Source organism: Tenrec ecaudatus, chromosome 18, assembly GCF_050624435.1.
Source record: "Tenrec ecaudatus isolate mTenEca1 chromosome 18, mTenEca1.hap1, whole genome shotgun sequence".
Taxonomy (NCBI): domain Eukaryota; kingdom Metazoa; phylum Chordata; class Mammalia; order Afrosoricida; family Tenrecidae; genus Tenrec; species Tenrec ecaudatus.
In genome coordinates, this window is record NC_134547.1 from 58,226,917 (window position 1) to 58,252,626 (window position 25,710).

At 55.3% G+C, this 25,710-nt stretch overlaps 2 protein-coding genes across 2 annotated transcripts in view; one reads left to right on the forward strand and one right to left on the reverse strand.

The window, feature by feature from the left end:
* Positions 1 to 15,748: 15,748 nt before the first annotated feature.
* HSD11B2 (hydroxysteroid 11-beta dehydrogenase 2) lies at positions 15,749 to 21,376 on the forward strand. The gene is made up of 5 exons (XM_075536360.1): positions 15,749 to 16,013; positions 19,043 to 19,255; positions 19,379 to 19,564; positions 19,693 to 19,830; positions 20,588 to 21,376. The coding sequence occupies exons 1-5, from the start codon at positions 15,749 to 15,751 to the stop codon at positions 21,058 to 21,060; spliced, it is 1,275 nt and encodes a 424-aa protein (XP_075392475.1). The 3' UTR covers positions 21,061 to 21,376.
* Positions 21,377 to 21,763: 387 nt separating this feature from the next.
* The window catches only part of ATP6V0D1 (ATPase H+ transporting V0 subunit d1), a 37,356-nt gene continuing 33,409 nt past the window's right edge, over positions 21,764 to 25,710 (reverse strand). Inside the window, exons 5-8 of the mRNA XM_075536359.1 lie at positions 22,827 to 22,904; positions 22,532 to 22,708; positions 22,377 to 22,454; positions 21,764 to 22,290 (exon numbers count right to left, since the gene is read on the reverse strand). Of these exons, the coding sequence (XP_075392474.1) occupies positions 22,129 to 22,290; positions 22,377 to 22,454; positions 22,532 to 22,708; positions 22,827 to 22,904 (495 nt within the window). The 3' untranslated portion in view covers positions 21,764 to 22,128. The remainder of the gene's footprint in view (positions 22,291 to 22,376; positions 22,455 to 22,531; positions 22,709 to 22,826; positions 22,905 to 25,710) is intronic.

Consider the following 25,710-nt stretch of genomic DNA (forward strand, 5'->3'; position numbering starts at 1 on the left):
TGACAAACGTTTTGGTTTTTTTTTAATTTACCAGTCACAAGCCAAAAAAAAAAAAACAACAACAACAAACAAATGCAGCACCTCTTCTGCCCCTTGCCAGTTATGAGACCTTGTGCAAGTGGCCTGACCTTCCAATGATTTAAGTGATCAGCAGGACTGATAAGTGCCCATTTATGGTTGTGGCGGAATAAATGTCAATGCTACGGTGACCTCAGAAAAACAAGATGACCCCTAAACTCTTACTGGAACCGGAGAACTCAGGGTCAGCCCAGAAATCAAGGTTGAAGATGAGCCCGTGGACACCCAGGATGAAGGGAGGAGTCACGGAGTCTAGACCCAGGGCCCACTTTCCTCTGGGGCACCTCTCCCGGATGTCCCAGGGGTATCTCAAATGCAACATAGCCCCATCTGTGCTCTCTTTGTCCTGCTAATGTACAGAGTGTTCTTCCCCTGGGCCCTTTGAAGGCAGCCCAGCACCCCACTTAACAATTCTGTCCAGCCCAGCGTTTCATTTTCCCATGTCCCCAAGTCCAGACAGTCCCCAAGGCCCAGTAGTCCTTCCAATGAAATACGTCCTATGTTCATTCTCCTTGCTCCACGCTGGCCCAGGCCATTCACATGTTCCTCACTGTCCCGGAAGCTCCTCTTTGCTAGACTTCTGGCTCTTTGTTGAAGCATTGGTAGGCCAGCTAAGGGCTACCCAACGATGTCCTCATCCTAAGCCCAAGAACCTGTCAATATGTTGCCTTACTTGGCCAAAGAGCCTCTGTGTTTTTGTTAGGTGCCATTGAGTCAGTTCCCATAGCAACCTGATGGTGGACAACAGAAGAAAGTACTGCTCGCCCCCCCCCCCCCCCCCGCATGATTCCCATCATTGTATTAGGGTTGAGCCCATTGTTGAAGCCACTGTCAATCCATATTCTTCAAGGGCCTTCCTCTGTTTGGCTACACCGCCACCTTACCAAACGTGATGTCCTTCTCCAGTTTCTCTCCTGACAACACGTCCAAATACATAAGACAAAGTTCACGGTCCTTGTCTCTAAGGCAGTGGCTCTCAACCTTCCTAAGACAGTTCCTCATGTGGTGGGGACCCCCAACCATAAAATTATTTTCGTTGCTCCTTCATCACTGTCATTTTGCTACTGTGATAAATCGTCATGTAAATATATGATCTGCAGGATGGATTTTCATTGTTACAAATTGAACATCATTAGAGCCTAGTGATTCATCACAAAAACAATATGCAATTAGACATTGTGAAGTATTTGTTTCTAATTACAAATAAATGAAATTTGGTCTTGAAGCATAGTGTAGCACAGTTCACAGTCTTCAAGCTGGGTACTCATATGTGGGCATGTCTGCATGTGGGCGGACCCACCTGGAGACAGATAGAGGAGCGGTGTCTCGGTTCCTAAGGCCATCGGGAAATACATGTATTTTCCGATGGTCTTAGGCGACCCCTGTGAAAGGGTCGTTCGACCCCCAAAGGGGCCTCGACTCACAAAGGGGTCTCAACCCACAGGTTGAGAACTGCTGCTCTCAGGCGGATTCTGGCTGTAATTCTCCCAAGACTGATTTGTTTATCCTTTTGGCAGTCCATGGTACTGTCAATATTCTTGTTAGCACCACAATTCAAATAGATCAATTCTTGTTCAGTCTGCTTTCTCCAATGTCCAGCGTTGATATGCACATGAGGCAGTGGGAAACAGCATGGCTTGGGGCAAGTGCACCTTAGTCTTCAAAGTAACCTCCCTGCTTGTCAAGATGCTGAAGAGGTCTTGTGCAGCAGATTCACCCAATGCGACCCATCATTGGATCTCTTGCTGGATCCATGAACCCTGCTGGTGGATCCGAGCAAAATGAAATCTTTGACAACTTCAATCTTTTCTCCATTGATCATGATGTTGCCTATGGGTCCAGTTGTGCGGAATTTGGCTTCCTTTCCATTGAGCTGTAACCCATACCAAAGGCTGCCATCCTTGATCTTCACCCGCAGGCGCTTCAAGTCCTTATCACTTTCAGCAAGCAAGAGTGTGTCATCTGCACATCACAGGTTATTAATAAGCCTTCCTCCAATCCTGTTACCACAGTCTTCTCCATATAATTCAGCTTTGCTGGTTATTTGCTCAAAAAGCCAATGTAGATGTGAATAAATGAAGGATATTGAGGTGGGATTATCCGGAGGGCTCTATAGAACAAGCGTCTTCACAATAGGCCACAATGGGAGGAAGAGCTGGATGATGGCAGCAGAGATCAAAGAGAGCTTTGATGAGACTGTGCCGCTGGCTTTGAAGATGGCGGATGGGGCCCAGAGCCAAGGAATGCAGGCAGCTTAAAGAAGCTGGAAAAGCCAAGCAAGCTGGTCCTTTCTCAAGCCCCCAGCAGGAACCAGCTCTGCTGATACCTTGACTTTAACCCAAGGAAACTAGTTTGGGCCTCCTTCCACCTTCCAGAACGGTAAGATGTGTGTTTCTTTGAGCCATTAGTTAATGGTGATTGTGTGATAGCAGCTAAAAGAAAATTAAAAAACAAAGACAGCTCTTATCTATGAAACAAATAGCCAAGGGACAGCTCTGATTCCCTTGATGTCTGTGCGGTTTGCCCTCCAGGGAAGCTCTCCGAAAAGAGGTGCCCCCCCCACCTCCACCCTTAATGGCTGTTGACAGACACAGTGTGGTCACCTTCTTCCAGAGTCTGCAATGCCCAGTCCAGCATCAGGCAGAGCCTAGGGGATTACCAAGGACGGCCAGCTCCTCCCAGGCAAGTGGATGACCGAGAAATGTTTCTAGCAACCTCACCAGTCTCCAGTTGTAGGGCTCCCTTTTGCCTTGAAGATACCTCGAAGCCCCCAAAGTTTAGCTTCCAAAGCGCTGCACAGCCAGCTCCTGCCCACCTCTCTGCCCAGAGTAGCTCACTCCCCTGCCCTCCTTTTTTTTTTTCTTCCCAACTTCAAGTTTTATTTATTTATTCATAATGTTGGTTTTTTGGGTGATTTTTTTTGCCCCCAACAGTTTATTGGCACACAATCCACATGTGTTAGTCCGGGTAGACTAGAGAAACAAATTCATAGACACTCATCTGTATATAAGAAAGAGGTTTAAAAAAAAAAAGAAAGAGGTTTATATACAAGAGCAATTGAATATTGAGGAAACGTCGCAGACCAGTCCAGATCAAGTCCATAAGTCCAATATTAGCTCATATGTCCGATACCAATCTATAAAGTCCTCTTCAGACTCACGCAACACATGCAATGCAGGAGGATCACAGTCCAGTGGGTTGGAAGTCTTGTGGCTCCAGTGGCGTTGTGAGCATCTCAGTGCTGTCAGGGGTCTCTGCCGTGACTTCTCCATCTCTAGAGGTCTGGTTGCATCAGGTAGATCCAAGGGAGTGAGCTGAGAGAGAGATGTGTCTTCCACCTCCAAGAAGGAAAACACAGGAGTTCCCAGAATCCTCAGAAGGTCATGCCCACCCAGAGGCCTCATTGGCTATGACCCGATTGACAGACTAGGCTCCACCCCTTCACTCTTAATCCTCTCAAATCCCAAATTGACACCAGATTATTTAACAACCACACCACATAACATATAATTGAACAGTTCGATCATTCACACATATCAAGGGGGCATTATACAATTGCCACCACATCCATCCTAGAGCATCCTCTCCCCCATGATTGAACCGTCCCCCTTCCCTATCCTCCACCCCACCTCCCCCTCCCTGTGACACCTTGTATCAATTATTGTCATCATTGTACGTTCACTCCTCCTGCGCTTCACAGCTGGGAAACCCCACAGAAAACAATGAAAACCAAATCACACTAAGGTGGTAAGGATAACATCACATTAGTATAAAGGCCAAAATACAAATAATACGAGGGAGAAGACCCCCATCAACATTCAAGGAGGCAGAGGAGAAGGTTGTGTCATGGAACATCTAAGAGATACTCACCCCCAAACAAATTCAGGATGTGTCTATAGGGAACTCAACTGGCCAAGTATCCAGTTCGATCCAGCATTATCAAGCTCACAATGGTCTCAGCCTGCTGAGAGGGCTGTTCAGGACTCTCCTCTTTGACTATAGTGGACCTGCCAGCATCTCGGTCTGACTATATACTTTGCACATGGGTTTTGGGTTCCCACTTTCCTCCAAGGTCTTCTACAAGTTGAGTGTTCATCATTTTAGCTCTGGTACTTTTCACCCTATTTGAATTTTGTAATTGCCATTGTTGGGTCTCACTAGCTGTGGTGTGCTTCTTCTGTGTGGACTTAGTTGATGCCTCGCTTAGATGGCTGCTGGTTTGAAGACAAGCCTTTAAGACCCAGTTGCTATTTTAATCGATAGCCGGGAACCGTCTACTTTCTTCACCACACTTTGCAGTAGCACCCTTACCTTCAGTGATCATTTCATGAAGGGAGGTAACGAGCAGGGCCGTGATGTAAGAACTAATTGTTCTTAAGGTGGAGATAGGATTTAGTGCAAACCCTGAACTTGATCTTGAATCTACACCTTTTTAAAAAAGTTAATTTGCTATAGCTTGGGCCTTAATACATGTCATATCATTCCATAGTTCAATCATATCAAACATAATTGTACCCTTGTTTCCAAACTGTGACGACCTTGAAGCTCCTGGAACCCGCATCCCAATCCAGGGCTCTTTTTGCGTGGAGCGTTCTTACAATACCCCTCCTCTTAGGCCCCTTCCCCTGGCCAACTTCTAGAACAACATGAGAGTTTTCTGGGGCAGAAGTGAATCACCCAGACAGGCCTTCCTCCTGCCCAGAGCTGCTGCTGTCCCTGACCTGAAAATCAGGCCAGGGGAGGTGGCAGTCAACGGTGCTTTTAAGGACTGACACACATGCATATATCAAGATTCACAGCATCCTTGGCAAAGACAGCTTGTCTGGGCCTGAGCCAGTACCCGACCTTCCTGGAGGCAACTTGTCACCGCCATGGTCCCAAAGCATGTCACTGGTTAATCATTGCCATCCCGGGTCTTCCAGTCACCAAGTGACCTTGGGCACATCCCTTAGTCTCGCTGGGTCTCAGTGGACTCAGGTGACCTGGGAGCGACAATGGCTCCCAGGGTGTGATGAGGCACCACAATGCGATTCCTGCATCTAACTACCAGCAGCCGTGGTTAGTGGATACCAAGTGGACACCGCTCATGGTGACGCCGTGCCTGGGGTCCAGGCCATTCTCATCAGCAGCTGCGGTAGGGTAGGGTGCTTTGCAGAAATAGATCTCCTCTTCCTGGTCTCTCTTTAGTCTGGAAGCTCCACAGACCCCTCCTTAGCACCAGAGTCATATGCAAACCTCGGAGCCTTAGCATCACAGAGGCATGCTGGCCAGGCCCCAGTCTCCTGCAGGGAGGGTGAGAGTTCAGCCACCTCAGCACTCACCGTGGTGTCCGCCGTAGAGTAGTCACTGGCACGTATAACCTGCAGAGGGTGCTTGTCTTTCTGCAGGGCAGGAGTGCTGCCCATTTCATTAACAGGGCACAGGGGAATGACATTACAATGACTGAATTAGCCTGGCTGGAATGCGGTCAGTCACATTTGTTCCCTGAACCCACCGTGTCTGGGTCATATTACCCTTTCCTCTGGGCCCTATGAGTCAGCCCATCCCCTTGGTGCGTCCCCATGGTGACTGATCTCCCTGCTTCTATTGGAGATGCCCCCCTTCCCCCATGTAACCACTCTCCTCCCAGCTTGTGGGCCCCCTCTTAACCCACCCGCCCAGCTGATTCATCCACTTCCTGCCTGCCACTCTCTCGTTTTACTCTCTCTGTTCCCCTGGGAGACGTATTTGAACCCACCCAGGAACTAGAATAAAAACCTCCCCGGAGGACTGATACCCAGGGCTCATGTAGAAAGAAATTGTTTTGAAAAGGATGATGGCAACATCTGTACAAATGTGCTTGATACAATGGCTGTATGGATCGCTATAAGAGCTGTAAGAACCCCCAATAAAATGATTTATTAAAAAACAAACAACCATCAATAAAAACCCCAGTCTCCCCTGGTCTCTGAGAAGCACACCCCACCCACACCCCCTGTGGGGCTCCTGCTGACCCCTCAGCCTCTCACTCCTTCCTCCAAGGACCTGGGCGGGCCCATCTTTTGCACAGGCTGCTCTGGCTGCCTGGCATACCACTTCCTGCTGGGTAACCTCCTGTGACTCCAGACTAAGAGGCTGTTGCTTCGGAAGCGGCTCCTGGGTTGTGTAAGGATCATATTAGGGGCTGTCCCTCCAGTCAGTAGAGAAATCCTGAGGCCCAGGATGTTTATTTTACCAGAGCCCCCCCTCCCCCACCCAGCTCAGCCTGGGCGACAGTAAGCTGGTTGCATGGATGGATGAAAGGCTCATCTGACTGAGCACGATTCTTTTGTGAAGGTTGTTTTGTTTTTATCATTTTATTGGGGGCTTGTACAATGCTTATCACAATCCATACATACATCCATTGCGCCAAGCACGTTTTGTACATTTGTTGCCATCATCATTCTCAAAACATTTGCTTTCTGCTTGGGCCCTTGATACCAGCTCCTCCTTTTCCCCCCCTCCCTCCCCACTCCCCCCTTCCTCATAAACCCTTGATAATTTATAAATTATTATTATTTTGTCATATCTTACACTGTCCGATGTTGCCCTGCACCCACTTTTCTGTTGTCCAGCCCCCTTGTAATCAGTTCCCCCTTTCTACCCCACCTTCCCTCCACCCTCTCAATATCCCCACTCTCAGCACTGGTCCAGAAGGGGTCATCTGTCCTGGATTCCCTGTGTTTCCAGTTCCTATCTGTACCAGTGTACATCCCCTGGTCTGGCCAGATTTGTAAGGTAGAATTTGGATCATGATAGTTGGGAGGAGGAAGCATTCACGAACTACAGGAAAGTTGTATGTTTCATCGTTGCTACACTGAACCCTGACCAGCTCGTCTCCTCCTTGTGACCTTTCTGTAAGGGGATGTCCAGTTGCCCACAGATGGGCTTTGGGTCCCCAATCTGCACTCCCCTCGTTCACAATGATATGATTTTTTTTTGTTCCACAACACCTCATGATCATACAGGCTGGTATGCTTCTTCCATGTGAGCTTGGTTGCTTTTCAGCTAGATGGCCACTTGTTTACCTTCAAGCCTTAAGATCCCAGACCCTATATCTTTTGATAGCCGGGCACCGTCAGCTTCCTTCACCACATTTGCTTACGCACCCATTTGTCTTCAGCGATCTTGTCAGGAAGGTGAGCATCGTGGAATATCAGTTTAATAGAACAAAGTGTTCTTGCATTGAGGGAGTACTTGAGTAGAAGTTTAATGCCCTTAATACCAAACCTATAAATCTATGCACATAGATCTTTCCCCATCATCATAAATAAGTATATTTACATATGTCCAGACCTGCATCTAGACCTCCACAAATGCCCTTTACCTCCTAGTTCTTTCCTCTATTTCCTTTTATTTTCCTCTTGTCCCACTATCATACTCAGCCTGCATTTGGGTTTCAGAACTTGCCCTCGGCCACATTACCTTACCGCAAGCCCTACCAGGCCTCCCACACCGTCCCTGCCACCGACTTGACTTTGGATCACTTGTTGTTCCCTTGACCCTGAGTCTGTTAATACCACTTCCTTCCCCCACCTCCACTTCCCCCATACCCTACCCGGAACTGTCGGTTCAGTTGCTGTCTCCTACAGATTGTTGATCTAGGTATGCTCCTTATGAAGCTTTGTTGTAAAGTAACTAAATCACCTATTGACTTATTTTGGCTGTGAAAAATTTTAAAGGACTTTTTTTTCTTATAACAGTTTGGCACAATTTGCCCCTCATACAATTCCATAGTTCGCTCATATTCAAAAGAGTTGTGTAATCACCACAGTCAATCTGAGGGCATTTCTTCTACCTCATTCTTCGTCCTACTCACTGTTGTTAACGCCTCATTTCCTGCTATGCCCCAGGAAAACCATTCTTCTCCTTGCTGTATTTACAGATTTGCCTATCCTGGATTTTTCTTTTCTTTCTTTTTTTTTATGAATCAGTTTATTGGGATCTCTTCCAGCTCTTATCACAATCCATACATCTCTTGTAGCAAGCATATTCTACATATGTTGCCATCGTCTTCTTCAAAACATTTTCTTTCTACCTGACCCCTTGGAGTCAGCTCCTCTTCTTAAAAAAGGACTTTCTTAAATCGCCCTCCCTTCAACCCAGGAAAGAGGTCCCCAACCCTGCCGCCCCCACGCCCCTTGGAAAGTTTTGTGTTATTTTCATTGGCTGCACTGGGGACATTTTCCTCCCATTGATTTCTCCTTGTTCAGTGGTTTTTTGTTTTGTTTTAATCATTTTATTGGGGGGGGCTCATACAACTCTTATCACAATCCATACATACCTCCATTGTGTCAAGCACATTTGTACATTTGTTGCCCTCATCATTCTCAAAACATTTGCTTTCTACTTGAGTCCTTGGTATCAGCTGCTCAGTTTTTCCATCCCCCACACCCTGTCCTTCCCCTGCCCCCCATGAACCCTTGATAATTTATAAATTATTATTTTGTCATATCTTGCCCTGTCCGATGTCTCCCTTCACCCACTTTTCTGTTGTCCGTCCCCCAGGGAGGAAGTCACATGTAGATCCTTGTAATCTGTTCCCCCTTTCTACCCTACCCTCCCTCCACCCTCCTGGTATCGCCTCTCTCACCACTGGTCAAGTGGTTTTTATGACCCACTTTGTGCTTCTCAGAAGGAAGTGCCCCGTTTGGTATTTAGAATATTCTTTCAGCTCCCTTGGTGAGAGGCTGAGTGTAGCCAACACAGCCAGAAACGCATCATCAGCCCCTCCAGAACATTCTCAAACCCAGATTAAAAACAGAGTAGTCTGTGTCCAGACCGGGGACTAGAGGTATGGAAACAGCACCTGAGGCCACCAAACAGCAAATAAGATGAAAAATCATGGCGGGTGGGGATAAAAAACAGCATCCAGAGTCTAAAGAACCCAACGAGCTTTCAAAGTCCCTGCCAATAATTTTGGGGTTTTATTTTATGTTTCTTGGAAACTCGAAGGCTTGTATTTGCCACATGTGTTACCTAAGATGCAAGAAAGGGTGTTAAAAAAAAAATCAAGCTACTCTGGACTTGGTTAAGTTTCCCAGCTGCCTGGTGAGAGCTACGTGTGACCTTCCCCCACCGCCCCTCACTCCCGGCAGAGGGGTGTTCTCAGCCTGCGTGAAATCTATCTGCTGCCTGCTCTTTTCCATGGGGAATGACACCCACACTTTGTCCCTGCTGCTCTTGGTGCAGAAAGGTGCAGGCCCGAGACACCCGAAGTTTCCCTAGAATCCTTGAAAGCGAATTATGTGCCTGCAGCTCGTGGGCTTGCTCCCGGTGGAATTTCTTTGGATTGTCCCTATCTCAAAACCTTATGTAACCTGACACAATGATCTGAAAAAGCCAGGCATCCAAAAGAGCAGCGCTCTGAGCTTAGGAATGAAGGTCAGAGCGGGGAATGATGTATTCTCTGTGTCTAGGGACTGGGTTACACTCCGCTCAGACAAAACCCGATTCATATGCCAAAGGGAAAAAAAATAGCTAAAACAAGCTCCCCACCACCCCAACCTCCCAACGCCTGCCTGTCGGTGGGGGTGCTGAGCTTGCCTCTTCATTCCCAACAAGCGATCACTTAAGGAGGCGCTCCAGGGGCATTGCAAAGCCTCTCACTGCCAGCCTTGCTGTTGGTTAAAAATATTTCCAGAACTACCTTGAGCATGGGGCCCTGCTAGGATGGAAGCAGGTTCAGGCCTCTTTATGGGATCTAAACATCCCCCACCCCACTCCACAGGCTACAAAAAGCAATCCGTCCTTAGGGAGGTGGGGGAGGAGAGTCTCCCAATGGTAGTTAAAGCTTCTCCAATAGGCTGCATGTGGGTACCTGGAATCTATAAAATTCCCAAGTGATCTAGGTGATGGTAACCCAAGTCCAGGGGCAGACCCACATCCTCCCTCCCCTCCCCACGGCCTCCAACACATGGAGTGAAGAGGGGGCAGTGAGGACACAGACTGTAAGCCCAGGTCTCAAGCCGAGACTGGTCGACCAGGCGATGGCCTCCCCAGCCAAGAATCTGGTTTCCTCCGCCTCTGGTTTTCCCGTTTAGAATACCAACCCAGTCAGGCGCTATTTGCATACCAGCAGCGGGGAACCTCAGAGGAGACCAGGCCGCGGTTGGCTTTTCAAGGAATTCACTGGAGAAAATTGTAGGCCAGGCTGTGAAGAAACCCCTCCATCTGGTTTCAGTTTATTTAACACACACACACACACACACACACACACGCCTCCCCACCAGCAATCAGAAAACAGCCGAAGCTGCCCCAGGGGGCGTATTAGCCACCAGGGGTGGGGCTGAATTATGTATATGCAAATAAATTAAACCAGCCGTCCAAGTGCAACTCATTTTTGCATCTTTGGCAGTTGTTCTGCCCAAAAAGGCCGGAATCAGGAATCAGGGCTCTGGAAGCTGTGAGGAAGCACATTTGGGGAATTGGTTTTAGCAATCCAGTGGCCTTGATTCTGCCGTTGGGAGACACGGTTGTTCTTAACCCAGGGGACTGCCTCGTTCCCACCTCCTGGTGGCTTCGGGGCATAAAGGCTCTGGACCTAGCATGTGTCCCTTTCCCTCTCTGCGTCCCTTTCCTCAAGTGTAGTAAGAGCAGTACCCGCTTGGGAGGTAAAGTGGGAGGGCAGCACAGGGAAGCAAAGACAAGGATGCTGAACACAGTGCCCACCGTGCCCGCAGTAATTGTGCCAGAGGATCGTTAATCAGTCAGAGCCACACTGCAGTCTCCATAAGGCGGGGTTGACTAGAGTGAGCCAAGCACTCCCTGCAAGTGCTCTCAGCCAGCCTAGCCTTTCCCCGGGGACCAGTCCACAAAACCCACCAGAATACATTCTCTTAGTGTCTCCTCAACTGCAGGCCCGCTTCGCCTAACATCTGCCTTCCAGCCTGGAGACAGCAAGAGCAGAGGATGCTGGGCACAATTTGGAAATGCAAGGGGTAGCCCCTGGCTTCCTGTTTCTTACTGTCCCCTATCCCTAGGCCTTGTCACTGAAGGGCTTGGCACCCAGCAGTCCACCTCAGTGACACCCAGGCTGGAGACCCCAGGTGGCCAGCTCCCTCTGGCCTTAACCCTTGCAAGTTCAGACTCCCCCACCCACTTCTGTCGTGCACCTGAATGCAGCCACAGGGCTCCCCGGTTTCCACTCTTGGCTCCTTTCCCCAAACTTTCCCTGCCAACGTGGGTGGGATTCTCGTTCACTCCAACCCCATCAGAGGCCCTCCTGTGTCCTCAGAATAAGGTCCAAAAAGTCGTTTGTGGCAGACACAGCCTTTTGTGAACACAGTTCTCAAGGGCCCAGGCCTGGGGCTCAGCTACACCTGCCTGGGACCTTTCCCAAATAGATGCCAACTTATAATGACCCTACAGGACAGGGTAGAACTGCCCCCCTGTGAGTTTCTGAAACTATAATTCTTTGTGGGAGTAGAAAACCCTGTCTTTCTCCCAAGGGGTGGCTAGTGGCTTTGACCTGTCAGTCTTGCCGATCACCGCCCATTGAGTAACCCTTGCACCCACCAGGGTTTCTGCCTGTGACCCTTGGGTCACACGCAAAGGGTGATAACGCCTGCTATGAGGAGACTGGCAGGGCACTGGTTCAGCGCCGGCTGTTAACGGGAAGGTCAGTGGGTTGAAAAGCCCTGGTTAGCTGCTCACATCAGGATGTACGGCCTAGAGGTACAACCCTCTGGGGCAGTTGTACTGTCACATGGGGCCACTAGGAGTTGAAATGGACCAGATGGCAACAGCAAGAGTAACATCAAAGGTCGGATCACCTGAGTGCAGGGCTCAGGAAAGAGCAGGAAATGCCATGGGCTGTGTGTCAAAGGAATGGGGAGGATGTAGTGAGAGGAAATGATTGCCAGGATGGGGAAAGATGAAAGGCCAATTTGGGACCGCCTGAGTGTGGGGGCCTGTGTGTGTCCAAGGGAGGTATCCAGGGGCCGCTGGACATGTGGGCCTGGAGTCTGCAGCAAGGTCTTGGCCGGAAACCAGATGTCGGAGTCACCCCGTGAAGTGGGAAGATGAGCTCATGGTGGGGAGGGGGAGGGGCCCATGGTGCAAGGGTCACCCACACAGAACCAAATCAAACCAAACTCGCTGCCATTGAGTCGCTGTGGACTCATCTCAACCCCGTTGGACAGGACAGAACAGTCCCTGTGGGTTTCTGAGGCCGCAACCTTTCACGGGAGGAGAAAGCTCCATCTTCTCCGGTGGAGTGTCGGGTGGTTTCAAACTGCTGACCCTGCTGTTAGCAGTCCAGCAGATCACTACTGTGCCACCAGCAGTGGATGGCTTCACGGGTGACAAAGTGGGGAGGGCTCTGTGGCTAGCAGGACAGAAGCTTGGAGGAGCTCCCCCCTCCCCCCATCAGCTGATGGCACCAACAGGTCCATGGGATTTGGATACTGAGGCCACCCTCTGGAGCTGAGCTGAAGCGGAGAGGCGGAAGCACCCTGTGCATGTTCTCAGTCTTTGAGAAGGGGCAGGGAGAGGCAGCCCCCTGGCAGATGCCTGCATGGAAAGGTGGAGGGGGCTCCAGGTGAGTGGGAGGCACTTGCTCCTCCTTGCTAGGTGGGCTAAGGGGACAGAGCCCTGGAGGCTCTTGGCACAACCCTGGCCCACCACACTGCACTGCTGTTTCCCTCAGGCCCAAACCCAGCAGTAGGTCACCTGGCCTGGGTTCCCCTGCAGAACCGTGCCCTCCCCAAACGACCAGCAGATGGTACCAGTGAGCTGCCGGACTCAGCTGGAGCAGCCCAGAGGCAGCCTGCAAGTCCCCCACGCAGCACAGGCACGCACACGGTGGGCTGTGGCACTCTCGCTGAGCTAACCCTGTGGTGTCAGGTTGCTGACGCAGGGGTGGCAGGTGGAGAACTAAGGGAGGCTGGTGGCCATTTGCTTGTGGGCAAAGGCGACTGAGGGGCTCTGTTCCTCTGGCTGCCCCTGCCAGGTCCTGCCTTTATCTGTAGAGGCACCTGCCCTTTCCCTCCACCCTTCTCTCCCCTGGAGGCCCCCTGCCAGTCGAGACTCCTGGTTCTGGCAGACGCTGGTTCTCTGCCCTCAAGCAGGCGCTACCTGGCACCGGTCCTCAGACAGGGCTGGGCCGGCCCCTCCTGGCTGCGCCTGCCAGAAACAACTCCTACTACCAGAGCCACCTTCTGCTTCCAGTGTCTCCACCTGAGGTAGGCTCAGGAGTCATCAGCCCCAGGAGGCCAGCGGGGCTGGAGCAGAGATTCTGGGAAGGAGTCTTGAGTCAGAAGATCCAAGTGTAGGATGGGTGGTGGTGGTGTGTGTTTATATTAAAATATGGCAGCTTGTCCAGCCCCACCAAGACTCAAATCCTACAGGACTAATGCCCAAGAGGGCCAGCATCCCAGTCCCTCCTGGAAAGGCCTCCCCTAATCACCATATGCTTCAAAGCCAAAAGCAGGTGTTTTTCCCTCATAGTTCCTTCACAAGATAGTCCCTGACTTTCTCTTTCTCTCTGCCTCCACCTCGCTTTCCCTCCCCCACCACACTATTCTTGGCAAAAGAGGGCACTACCTGTGTGGCCTTGGCCTCAAAGGCTGCCCTGGCTCTCACCCCCCATCCTTCTCCCCAGCCCCAAAGAGAAGACCGACTCTAGGGGGCTGACCAATCCCTAAGTCTCCAGTTTTGTGTTTGGGGTAGAGATTCAGGAACGGAGAACCAGTGGGCTTTGGAAAGGGAGTCCCTGCCTTTCTGAAGGCAGGCAGGGTGAAGCCGAAGGAAAGCCAGAAAGTATCTGAGCACGCAGGGTCACTGCACAGAAATACACAACCACAACTGCGGAGTCAAGCCAGGCTCTGCCTTGGACTCTAGTGTGCACGTGCATTCTCTCTCTCTCTCTCTCTCTCTCTCTCTCACACACACACACACACACAGGTACACAAGGTCATGTACTCAAAGTCAAGAACACTCACCCGCCCCGCCCCAGGCAAACCCTGCCACTCCAGCATGGCTAGCCTGTCATTTGCACTGACAGGAGGAGGCGTGGGTGGAGGCTCAGGAATGACCTGAGTCTTCACCTTGAATGGTTCTGGCTCCTAGGCCCTCCCCAACTCACCAAGGGGACCACCTGGATGGCAAGGCAGACTTTAGAGAAGGCACTGCCATGGGCTCTGGCAGAGAATGGGCACTAGGACTGAGCAAGGAGTAAGTGACAAGGAGTCTATGGTCTGGAACCTAGAGAGGACAAGGGTGAAGCCCTGGACAAGACCTGGGAGCCTACAGGAAGCAGGGACTCACCACCACCACCACCACCACCCCGGCGCCATGCACTATACCTATCCCCCTCAGTATAATACCTGGCAGCCTGGGACTGGCACCAATTCCCAGTGTCTGGCAGAGTTCTGGCATGGATGCCAGAAACAGGGAGCCAGACCCGGGGGGTGGGCAGGGTGGGGGGCCGCCAGGCCACACACAAACTTGGACCTTCGAACACGCAAGCAGGGGCGTGTGTCCGCATGTCATTCCTCAGTGAAACCTGGGTTATTCACAGGAGCAGGGGGCTGTGATGTCCTAGAGCAGTGGTTCTCCACCTTCGTAATGCGGAGACCCTTTCATACAGTTCCTCATGTTGTGATGACCCCCAACCATAACATTATCTTCATTGCTATTTCATCAATATAATGTTGCTACTGCTATGAATTGGGCGACCCCTGGAAAGGGTCGTTTAACACCTACAGGGGTCGAGACCCACAGATTGAGAACCACTGTCCTAAGGGCTACCCTTACTAACAGACGCCCTCAGGTGGCTTCACAGGTCTGTCTCTTGGGGGTGGCTGGGCTGGGGGAGCAGTCACCCCCACCCACAGATATTTGGGTGGCAGGAGAGGTGGAGTTGGTTGGTGCACCCCCCAGGGCTGAGCCCCAGTGGAGAGGGGGACAGGGGGGACAACGGGTCCCCCCAGAACCTCCGTGGGGCTCCCACTCACTCCAACCCCGCCCCCCCAGGCTGTCGCTGTGGCAGTGGGCAGTTCAGATTATGGGAAAGCGCGCGTGGACGGGTGTGCTTGGGCGCAGCGGCCGCGCATGGCGTGAGAGTGGCGCGTGTGCCAGGGGGTGAGGGAGGGCGGCGCCCAAGCAGTGTGCCCTCAGGCCCTCTGGTCCCGCCGCACTCTAGGCCAATGGAGTCAACGTGGAGGCTGCGTGGGTCCCCAGGTGTCACGATTACGCGTGCGCTGGGCGTGCTCGCTTGGGGCTGGGGTGCAGCGGTCCCGGGCGCGGGGTGCGGCGCAGCAGGGAGAAGGGGTGAAGGACCTGCGGGCCGTGCTGAAAAGCGTCCTCGTGCGCGCGCGCGCGCGACCTGCGGCCGGGCGGCGACTGCAACTTTGTGACTTTGTTCCGGCTTCTTAGAAAGCGGATCTGACCGCGGGGGCGGGGCTGGGGAGGGGCACCTGCCCGGCCCGGGGTGCGGGAAGAGCAAGCCCCGCCCCGCCCCGCCCCGCCCTCACCCCGCCCCCGGGGCTCTTAATAGGCTCGGCCCGAGGGCCAGCGGAGAAGGGCAGTATCCCTCCTGCGCGCAGCCTGTGCTCCGCGAAGCCCCGCGCCCCACGTCCGGGCTCCGCGTCCCGCTTCCCAGCCAGGCCCCTGCCCCTGCCCCTGCCCGCGCCACCCCAGCCCGGCCGCCATGGAGCGCTGGCCTTGGCCGTCGGGCGGCGCCTGGCTGCTGGTGGCGGCCCGCGCGCTGCTGCAGCTGCACCGCGCAGACCTGCGCCTGGGCCGCCCGCTGCTGGCTACGCTGGCGCTGCTGGCAGTGCTGGACTGGCTGTGCCAGTGCCTGCTGCCCCCGCTGGCAGCACTCACCGTGTTGGCCGCCGCCGGCTGGATCGCGTTGTCCCGCCTGGAGCGCCCGCCGCGCCTGCCCGTGGCCACTCGCGCGGTGCTCATCACCGGTGAGTGCGCGGAGCCGCGGGGTCTCCAGGTTCAAGGGACTCGGTGCCCAGAAGGCTCCCCTGGGCTCGGTTCCGAGGAGTTCCCCAACGCACGCGTGGGAACGTCCCCTCCCCAGGGTACAGGGAGCGAGCCAAGTAGGAAGCGCCCGGCACCTCCCAAGGCCAGGTTCCTACCTGCGACTGAGGGGAGCGCTGGAGGGAACGTGAGCAAGGGAGTGAAGCGAGGTAAGGGGAGCCTCGTGGCCTTCGGGTTTATGCTGTTTCCCTCCCCAGAGAGCATTCTCAGGGGGCGGGGACAGCGCTCTAGGGACTTGAGAGGGTTGTCGAAGGACTCAGCCTGACTTGCACGCATGTGGACTGTCCCACCTCCTGGCCTCTGGGCCGGAGGAGGGAGCTCTGTCCCGTGGGGAGCTTGGACACCCCTTGGCTGGGATCCCCAAGGTCCAGGAAAACTTGAGGTCACCATGAGGTGGAGCTGGGCATTCACATCTCTCAGGTCCTGCCATGACCCCTTTCCAGACTGCTGAGGAAGTGGCCCAAAGTCTGTACCAAGCTGCCCTCCCACTGCCTCCTGGCCCTCAGGAGGTCTGGGGGAGCCAGGCTCAGGTGCCTCAGGGCGCCTGGCTGAGAACTCCCTTTGTCTAGAGTGGGGAATAAATCTGTCACCAGATTGAGAGTGGGGAAGGGGGGCTGGAGGCCTAGCCTGAGGTTGGGAGTAGGGGAGAAGGGCCAGGGGTTTTCCTTTCAGGGGGCACTAGCTCCATTGCCTGAGGGGAGGGGCAGGCTTGTCTCTCCTCCAACCCCCATGGATTTGGGCAGGTGTTCAGCAAAGGGACTTCTCAGACACCTCTGTTCAGTAAGGACCTAGCATGACTGACTGGGAGATGAGGGCCCTGTGGAGAATTTTCCAGACAGATACAGCGGAGATGGAGGGGAGAGGGGTGGGGAAGGTGTCCTGGATCCCAGGAAGGAGATGGGATGGAGGTCGCTGAGTGTGGCTTAGGTAGGGGTAATCTGTTCACCGGCCTGGCTGTGGGACTGTGATGGGATGGGAGGTTGTTTGCAGGGAAGGGCCCTTGAAAGCCAGGTATAAAGTCAGACTCTGCCGAGGCCGCAGGGCCTGTGAGGACTTTGGACTTCAGCAAAGAAGGTGGCTGTGGAGGCAGGACGAAGACACCCAGACTCAAGTTGCAGCAAGAAGCTTGCTCGGGGAACCCCATTCTGAGGGCCCTCCTGATGGGAGTCAGGGACTAGGTTGTGGGCTCCTGGCAGCACTTTTGTGGGCAGCCTCAACAGGACCCAGCAGGGGTGGCTGCCACCATCTGGAAATCTCACCGGGATTTCCTTACTACTGCTGCTCCTTAGCTTCGGGGAGAAGGGATAATTCTAAAGCTTGGGCTCCCCCATCTGTCGCCACAAAGCCTAGAGATGACATGGGGGACATCGCTGGACAAGCAAGCAGACTGAGCCCCTGAGTTTCTCAGTGTCTGAGAACACTGGGGTTTTCTCTCACCACCTGGCAGCAGGACAAGTAGGTGACCAGGCCCTAGCCCACCTGCCAAGAGCACTGTGTCCCATTCCCCCCAGAGATGCTCCCCCACCCCCATACTCCTCTGCACAGCTGACTCAGCCCTGGGAACCAGGCTTGGGGTGAGTGACTGGGTTTGCATCCACTCGGACATGTGTGCTGAGGAGCTGGTGTGTGAATGTCCCTGCAGGCTGGAGGTATGTCCTGGTATCTGAGGGTACTAGTGTAAGAGTGTGCAAGCTGTGGGTGACAGTGTCTTGGCTGAGGCCCAGGAGGCCCTGGCTGTTCCTGGAGGAAGCTGAGGCAAGTGGACACACACACACACACACACACACACACACACACAGCGCTCTGTGCACATATCCCAGCCTGCAGCCCCCAGCCCAGTATTGTTCTGGCCTCTGCAGAGGCAGTGGGGCTGAGAGAGGTGCAAGCTGCCCAGGAGAGGGAATGCTGAGCTCTGTGCTGCTTCTGCTCAGCCGGACCACCAGGACAGATGCCTGGCTCTCCCCACCCCCCTTCTCCCTGCCGGCCTCCCACAGAGCCCAGATCAGAGAGAGACCCAGTGAGAAAGCAGGCACTTATCAGGTACCACTCACCACTGACCCCACACTGGCTCGGCCTGCTGGTTCCCCTCTCTCCTCACCCAAGACCGGAAATGAGGGCTCCAAGAGCCGTAACTGACCTCAGGTCATACTTGGTGGGTGTAGGAAGGCCCTCAAATGCTAGTGTGTTCTTTTAGCCATCCATCATGGTCCCTGTCCCAGGGGCGACTGAGGGCTCCCAGAAGGCCCTTACTGTTGTCATAGATTGGAATTCCAAGGGCAGAGGGCAGGGGTGAGGTGGGGGTGGGCCTCCAGCTAGCCGGCCTTCTGCCTAGGATGTTGAAGCTGGGAAGGGAGTGGGGATGGGGGAGAGAGGAGCCTTGGAGCTGTCTTAAGCAGCAGAGCGAGGTTGTCATTTTTGGAAAGGTCCTTGAGCTGGCTGTAGGTAGAAAAAACAGATCCAACAAGGTAAGATGAGACAGGATGGGAGATTAGGGGGGCACTCAACTGTCCATCCAGGATGGAAGGAAGGAGGAGCAGCTTGGATGGACCAGGGCAGCAAGGCAGGCTGGGAAGCTGTGTGCTTGGGTTTGCTGGCCTGGCTTCAAGCGGCAGCAGGACATCAGCCCAAGGCCGACCTGGGCTAGAGCCCTGACCTTATTCTCTGCTAGTCTGGTGACTTTGGGAAGTTGCTTTACCGTGCTTAGTCTCGGGGGTATGCTTGCTGTGAAAGCCATGAGAGTCAGGGAGATGACGACTGACTGTGAGGGAGTTGGTCCGAGAGGTGCTCAGCCAAGGGGTGCAGGGACCCAGGAAGTAGGGATGGCTGTCAGCCGCTCCTGAGCTGGGTGTCCAGAGCCCAGAGTCCCTCTGACGTCAGGAGAGCTGGGACCTCGAGTTGTCTCTGGTTAGCCTGGGCCACAGGAGGAGCTGACAGACTCTCCTATCCTGTCCAGGCTGCGACACTGGCTTTGGCAAGGAGACAGCCAAGCAACTAGACATCATGGGCTTCACGGTGCTAGCCACTGTGTTGAACTTGGAGAGTCCCGGGGCCCTGGAGCTGCGAGCCTGCTGTTCCCCACGCCTGAAGCTGCTGCAGATGGACCTGACCAAGCCGGAGGACATTGGCCGTGTTCTGGAGTTCACCAAAGCCCACACCTCTAGTTCAGGTCAGTGGGCGGGGCCGTAGGGAGAGGGGTGGCCAGGTGAGGCCAGCAGAGGTGGGTGGGTGGGTGTGAAGAGGGGGGGTCAGGGACTGACCTGAAGCCCTCCTCGATGGCCCATGCCCTCAGGCCTGTGGGGCCTTGTCAACAATGCGGGTTACAATGATGTTGTGGCTGATGCGGAGTTGTCGCCAGTGGACACGTTCCGTAGCTGCATGGAAATCAACTTCTTCGGGGCCCTGGAGCTAACCAAGGGCCTCCTTCCGCTGCTACGCCGCTCTAGGGGTCGCCTGGTGACGCTGGGCAGTCCGGCTGGTGAGTCTCCAAGCCCCCTTACAACCCCCTCCCCCTTGTTGGAGGGTGCAGGGAGCTGTAGGTTTGGCAGGCCTTCTAGGGAGTCTCTGACCCAGCCCAAACCGTTGCTTCGCCCCCCCTCCCCTCAGGGGACATGCCGTACCCGTGCCTAGGGGCCTATGGGACATCCAAGGCCGCCATGGTACTGCTCATGGACACCTTCAGCTGCGAGCTCCTGCCCTGGGGCGTCAAAGTCAGCGTCATCCAACCCGGTTGCTTCAAGACAGGTAGGGGTGGGGCTGGGCCCCTGACTGGGACTCGGGTGGGGCCAGGTACAGCAGGCTGCCAAGGTTGGGTCAATACCAGGTTTTAGTGGGGCCCTAAAACTGGGAGCCCCGGTGGCGTATTGGCTGCTCCATGGGAGAAAAATGATTTTCTGTTCTCGTAAACATTTACCGTTTTAGCCTTGGAAACCCACAGGGGCAGTTTTACCCCGTCCGTCCTATAGGGTCGTGTGAGTCTGAATAAACTCAATTACAGCGAGTTTGGGAAGTTGTTTTTTATTTTTGTTTAAAGACAAGGATCAATCCTCGGAGAATGGTCTGCATATTTTATAGCAGTATCAAAAAAGCAGACGACCTTGAACGAGATGGGATTGACACAACAATGGTGCTGTGGAGGGTGCAGGCCGGGCAGTGTTTGGTTCGGTTGTCTCTATTCCGGGGTCACTATGAATAGTAACTGACCCCAGGGCTCCTGACAAACCAGCCCCCTGCGGTCAAGCCGGTTCTGACACATGTCCACCCCAAAATGGGCTTCTGGACGATAGATCTTTAGGGGAACACACAGCCTTATCTTGGTCCTGTTGGGCAGCTGTGGGGTTTGGACCGCGAACCTCGCAGTTCGCAGACCAACACCCAACCCACCAGGGCTGAGGAGAACAAGGGTTGGGAGCCCCATTTTACCCGGGGGCGGGGTCAGAGCTGAGAAATGGGGCGTGGCGCGGGCCGGAGCCTTGGCCTGACCCTCCCTGTCCTGCGCCAGAGTCTGTGTTGAACGAGGGTCGCTGGGAGCAGCGCAAACAGCTGCTGCTGAATAACCTGCCCAGAGAGCTGCTGCAGGCCTACGGCAAGGACTACATCGAACACGCGCACGTGCAGTTCCTACACTCGCTCCGCCTGGCGCTCCCGGACCTCAGCCCCGTGGTAGACGCCATCATCGACGCGCTGCTGGCCGCCCAGCCGCGCCGCCGCTATTACCCGGGCAGGGGCGTGGGGCTCATGTATTTTATCCATCACTACCTGCCGGAGGGCCTGAGGCGCCGCTTCCTGCAGAACTTCTTCATCAGTCCCTGTCTGCCGCTGGCCCTTCGCCCAGGCCAGCCCAGCCCCTCCCCAGCCCAGGACCCAGCCTCAGACCCAAACCTCCACCCAGGCCAGTCTGCAGCTGTGCCGGGTGTGCAGGAGCACACTCGGCCTAGCCACTCCAGCTTGGGGGTCCCCCAGGGGCCTTTGTGAGCCCTCAGGCTTGTCCCAGCGTTCGTTCCAGGCCCCACCCGGGGAAGAGGCTGCCCAGGGAGCCGCCAGGCCTCTCCTCTGCTTCCTGAGCCCAAAGCACCTCCAGCGCACCCCGCACTCTAGTCTGCGGACAGTGCTCCTGCAAACCTGAGTGGCTGGGTGGGCTGAGGACCCTCTCAGGACTTTCGGCACCAGTGCCTCTGTGCCAAGAATCAAACGGTCATTCCCAACTGCCTCTTGACTACCCACTTCCAGCCCGCTGAGCCATGGGGAGGCTGCACAGCCTACTTGCTAGACCGCCACTTTTTAAATAAAAGATCCCTTTCTATTTCTCTGAGAATGGGGGAGATGCTGTCTGGGAAAGGGCCAGGGCTCCAGCACTGACCAAATAGGGTTCCCAGCAGCCTGGGCTGCATCTCCCTTGCCCTATCCAAGCCGGAGCACATACTTTCTGTACAGAGTGAAATGACCCCGACCCCAGAACACTGAGCCTCAAAGCAGCAAACCGGGAGGCCTGGCCCCTCCAGGCCAGGACCCAGCTCCATACCTGGCCTCAGCACTGCAGGGAGTCACCCACCTGATTATCCCAGCCTCAGCTGAGGTTGCTGGCTGTGAGAGGGAGGTCAGAAGTACAGGCTAGGCTGGTTTCAGCAAGGGAGGTGTGAGGAAGGAAATTGGAGGCTCAGTGGAGATCACAAACAGATGGACTCAGAGGGCTGCTTTATTGTCTCAGGAATGGGGCAGCGAGCGGGCACTGAGGGGGAGCCCTCCCCTCCCCCCAGCACGCACACATACACACACACTATCCTTCTGCTGGGCCATAAGGGTAACCCACAGGGGGGCAGGGGGTTTCTAAGGTGAGGGCACAACAGGGAAGTGACCACATGCTTTGCAGACACTACAGCGGCTGTAAACACAGGGCTGAGGGCCTCCTTGCTGTGGAGCAGGCTGGGCCCTCTCAGCAGAGGGAGCAGGTGCCCACCCCAGGGGAGGCCCAAAGCGGGCTGGGAGGCTGCTCCCCACAGGACTGAGTCACGGCACACACAGACACACACCGCGTGCGCGCAGCTAGAAGATGGGGATGTAGTTGTCGATCTTGGTGCGATGGCGCTGTGCGATGCACTCAGCAATCCACACGATGTTGCGGCACTCCTGCTCCTTGAGCTTCACGAAGGCGTAGAAGACGCCAAAGTGGAACTGGTTCAGGAAGGCCAGCTTGTTCAGCTTCACCTGGGGACAGATGTGGACGTGGCGAGGGTGGCCCAGGCCACCAGCCACTCCCCAGTCTGAGCAGGCCCTAGGCGCCCTGTACGCACCTCGTGCTCAAAGAAGCGGTCCTCCAGGGTCTTGTCTCCGGGGTTGCTGCCCGCCCCCTCGAAGAGCAGCTTGTACTCCTGGTTGGGGGACACAGGTGAGCACCCGGGCTGCGAGGGGCACCCAATGCCCAGGGGCACACTAGCAGGGCACTCACCGGGTAGTAATCGGCCACGTTCTTCACCTGCTCATAGTCGTCAGCCCGAGCCAGCTGGGCCAGGCCCTCCGGGTAGAGGCGTCCACAGTGCGGGAAGAGCTTGGCGCGGTCCTCCTTGGACAGCTCGGTGCCAAAGGAGTTGATGGTGATGATGAAGGCGCGGCGGTCAGCTTCAAACTGCAGTCGTGTGTCGGCAGCAGGGGAAGAGAGGGAAGAGGAAGGCAACAGCTGATCAGGGGCAGCACAGCCCAGGGTACACAGGCAGCAGGCAGGCAGGGACGCTAAGGGGCCTTACCTCCAGGATGGGACACATGGCATCGGCCGTGGTGCCGCCCAGCAGCGTGCAGAACTTGTAGAAGGACTCCAGATAGGCCTGTGTGGGGCATGGGGTTTACTCAGCCAAGACGGGGGCTTGGTGGGGACATTCAGGACTCCCACTTCCTCCTCACTCCCCAGCCCCTCCATGACTTGTGCAAACACCACATAAGTGGGTCAACTCAGAAAAACCACATGTGTCAGTTGCCAATTAGCCACAAGGCTGCTGCTCCCACCCAGGAGTGGCTGGGCCAATTTTGGCTGGCGGTTGCAGGCCACAGTGCTTAACACTCTTCACCCAACGAGAGCCACCATCTTGCCTCTTGCCTTGCCATCCTCCCTTCCAAATCTCCTGAAACACCTCTTCCTCAGTCAGCCAGGCCCACGGTATCCACAAGTCCAAGTGAGCTCCAATAGCTGGAGTAGGTGATGCACGGGCCCCTGCCCCCTCTGCAGTCTCAGAGAGCACTGCCTACTCCCCAGCCCAACCCCACTCAGCACACCCAGACCACCATTCCTGAATCTCTTCCCCTGACAGGCAGTAGCTGGGCACTTGGCTGCCGGGGGGGGGGGGGGGGCGGGGGACGACGGACGACGGGACAGCGCTTCCTGTCTAAGCGTATAGGGTCTGCTGGGCACAAGAGGCATAGGGCTGCCCAGGCCTTCCTGGCACAAGCAAGCATCCTTCCCCTTAAGTGCCAAGGAAACAGGTTTACCACCTCAGTGGAAGCCATGTGCAAGGGCCCCTCCCTGCTCCCGGCCCACAGAGTGGCGTACTTAGAGCACCACCAGCGCTACAGGCCAGATGGGGGGAGCACGGCCTTTTAAGGCACGCAGACTTTTCTGCCCACATCCAGCTGGGGACAACAGGTTCCACTGCTCCAAAGGGAGAGATGGGGCGGCCCAAAGGCAGGCTGGGAATGGCCACCAAGGTGCTGGAAACAAAGTTCTAGGGCAGGTGAGGGAAGAGAGCCACCTAGGAGGGGGACAATGGACTCCACCTAGCACAGAGGCAGCAGCCAACCCCACTGTGGCCTGGTGATGCTGCCCCATCCGCCAAGAGGTCTGTCCCCAGCGGGGCTGGCTCTGGCTGAACCCAAGGACCACCCGTCCACAGGGTCTGCAGTTGCTTATCTGCGGAGGAAGCCACCAGCCACGGCTTAGGGCCCATGCCCTGCCACCAGCCCATTTGCTTAGCCAGTTTCTGGAACGGCTAACCCCAGGGAGAGGAGTCTGCTGGGACAGGCCCAAACTTTCCTCAGGTAGCTGAAGAAACGGCTAAGACCTGGGTACCAAGGTCACCCATCCCCCTGTTGGCTCCCCCCACCTGCTGGAGTCAGCCAGCCATGGCTGCTCCACCAGCTGCCTACAGTTCCCACCCACCAACCAGCTGAGGGTCCACCTAATCTCCCATCTGTGGCCACCAGGCTGGGACATTGTCTGATGGGCGGGAGGCCCTGGCACAGGGCCCATGGTCCCAGGTAGGTGTTTACGAGTTGGTGCCCGGGCAGCCCTCGCCAGCAACTCTAGTTGGAACCAGTCAGGTCTGGTAACGAGGGGGTATGGGGGAGGTTAGGGGCACGGCCGCACCCCTCACCAATCTGAGTGCAGGTAGTCCGGCAATGGGCCAGCTGGGTGGGCGGGAGCTCCAGGAGCATGCATACATGCTTCACACTGACATGCCCCCACTGGGCAGGCTGGTTGGCCTGCAGCCCTGGGAGTGGCGGGAGGTAGGGGGAGCACTGGCTTTGCAAACAGGCTGTGCCAGGGGTGAGCCCAGTGCACTGCTGTGTGGGGCTCTGGTGACCACCCCTCCTACTGCAGGGCCCTCACTTGCCTCGTTTTACAAATGTGGCCTTTGCTGCCCCCTTGCTCCTCCTGAGACTAAAGAAGTCGGCGACCGTCCTGCCCTCAGCTCCACTCTCCACATAATGGTCAGAGTGGGATGGGTGAGGGCTCGGCAGGCTTCCTGGCTGCCCTCTACTGCCACCACTCATCTAGAACCTGCACTTGAGCCCCAGCGGACCAGTCACTCGCCATGGGCTGGTGTGCCATGCTCGCCCTCTGCGAGGGCTATATCACTGCTTGGGTCACTGCAGACTCTGGGTGGGCCCTACCCGGCCCAGTCCCTGGCCCCAGGCTGCTGCCCGGCATCCACAGCTAGCTCCAACCTTGGCAGGAAAGGCCCCTCTCTCAAAAAAATCTCATAACTGAGCAGAGTTAGGTCGGCAGATTCCTTGGCCAGTGCCACCCACAGCTCCTTTGACAGTGGCACACTGCTGACACAGGCTCTCGCTGCTGCCCCTCAGGTCAGGGGTCCCTGCATTCACCATGGCGAGAGCCCTTCCTGACGCCCATCCTCCTCGCCACCTCTCAGGGCCAGGGCAGTGCTAACCCTCTATCTCTGGGGCCCCAGCCTGGTGGGAAGCTCAGGGAGAGGGAGTCAGTGGGAAGTGGCCCTGGCTCTGGTTCTGGCCTGGGTAACTTGAAAGGGACCCTGCAGGGACCCATCACTCTTTAACTGAACAGCCTGTGGCCTTTGCTCCACTGCCTGTCCTTGCTGGTCACCGTATAGGTGAGGTGGGCCCCAGAGGTGCTGGCTTGGGTGGTGGCCCGTGACGCTCCTGAGCCCAGGTGAGCAGCTGTCCAGGAGCCAGCTCTTGACAGGCCGGCCTGAAGCGGCAGCCCCTCCTGTGATCTTATCTGGCCCTGCCGTGCTGCGGGCGCCACAGGATGGAGAACCAGTTCCAGGCAACTGCGCCCATCACTGAAACTGAGAGGGAGTGGCAAAGTCCGGGGACAAAATCCTGGTGCGGCTACATCCTGTCCCACCACCCCACCTGTCTACAAATGACTCGGGCTCT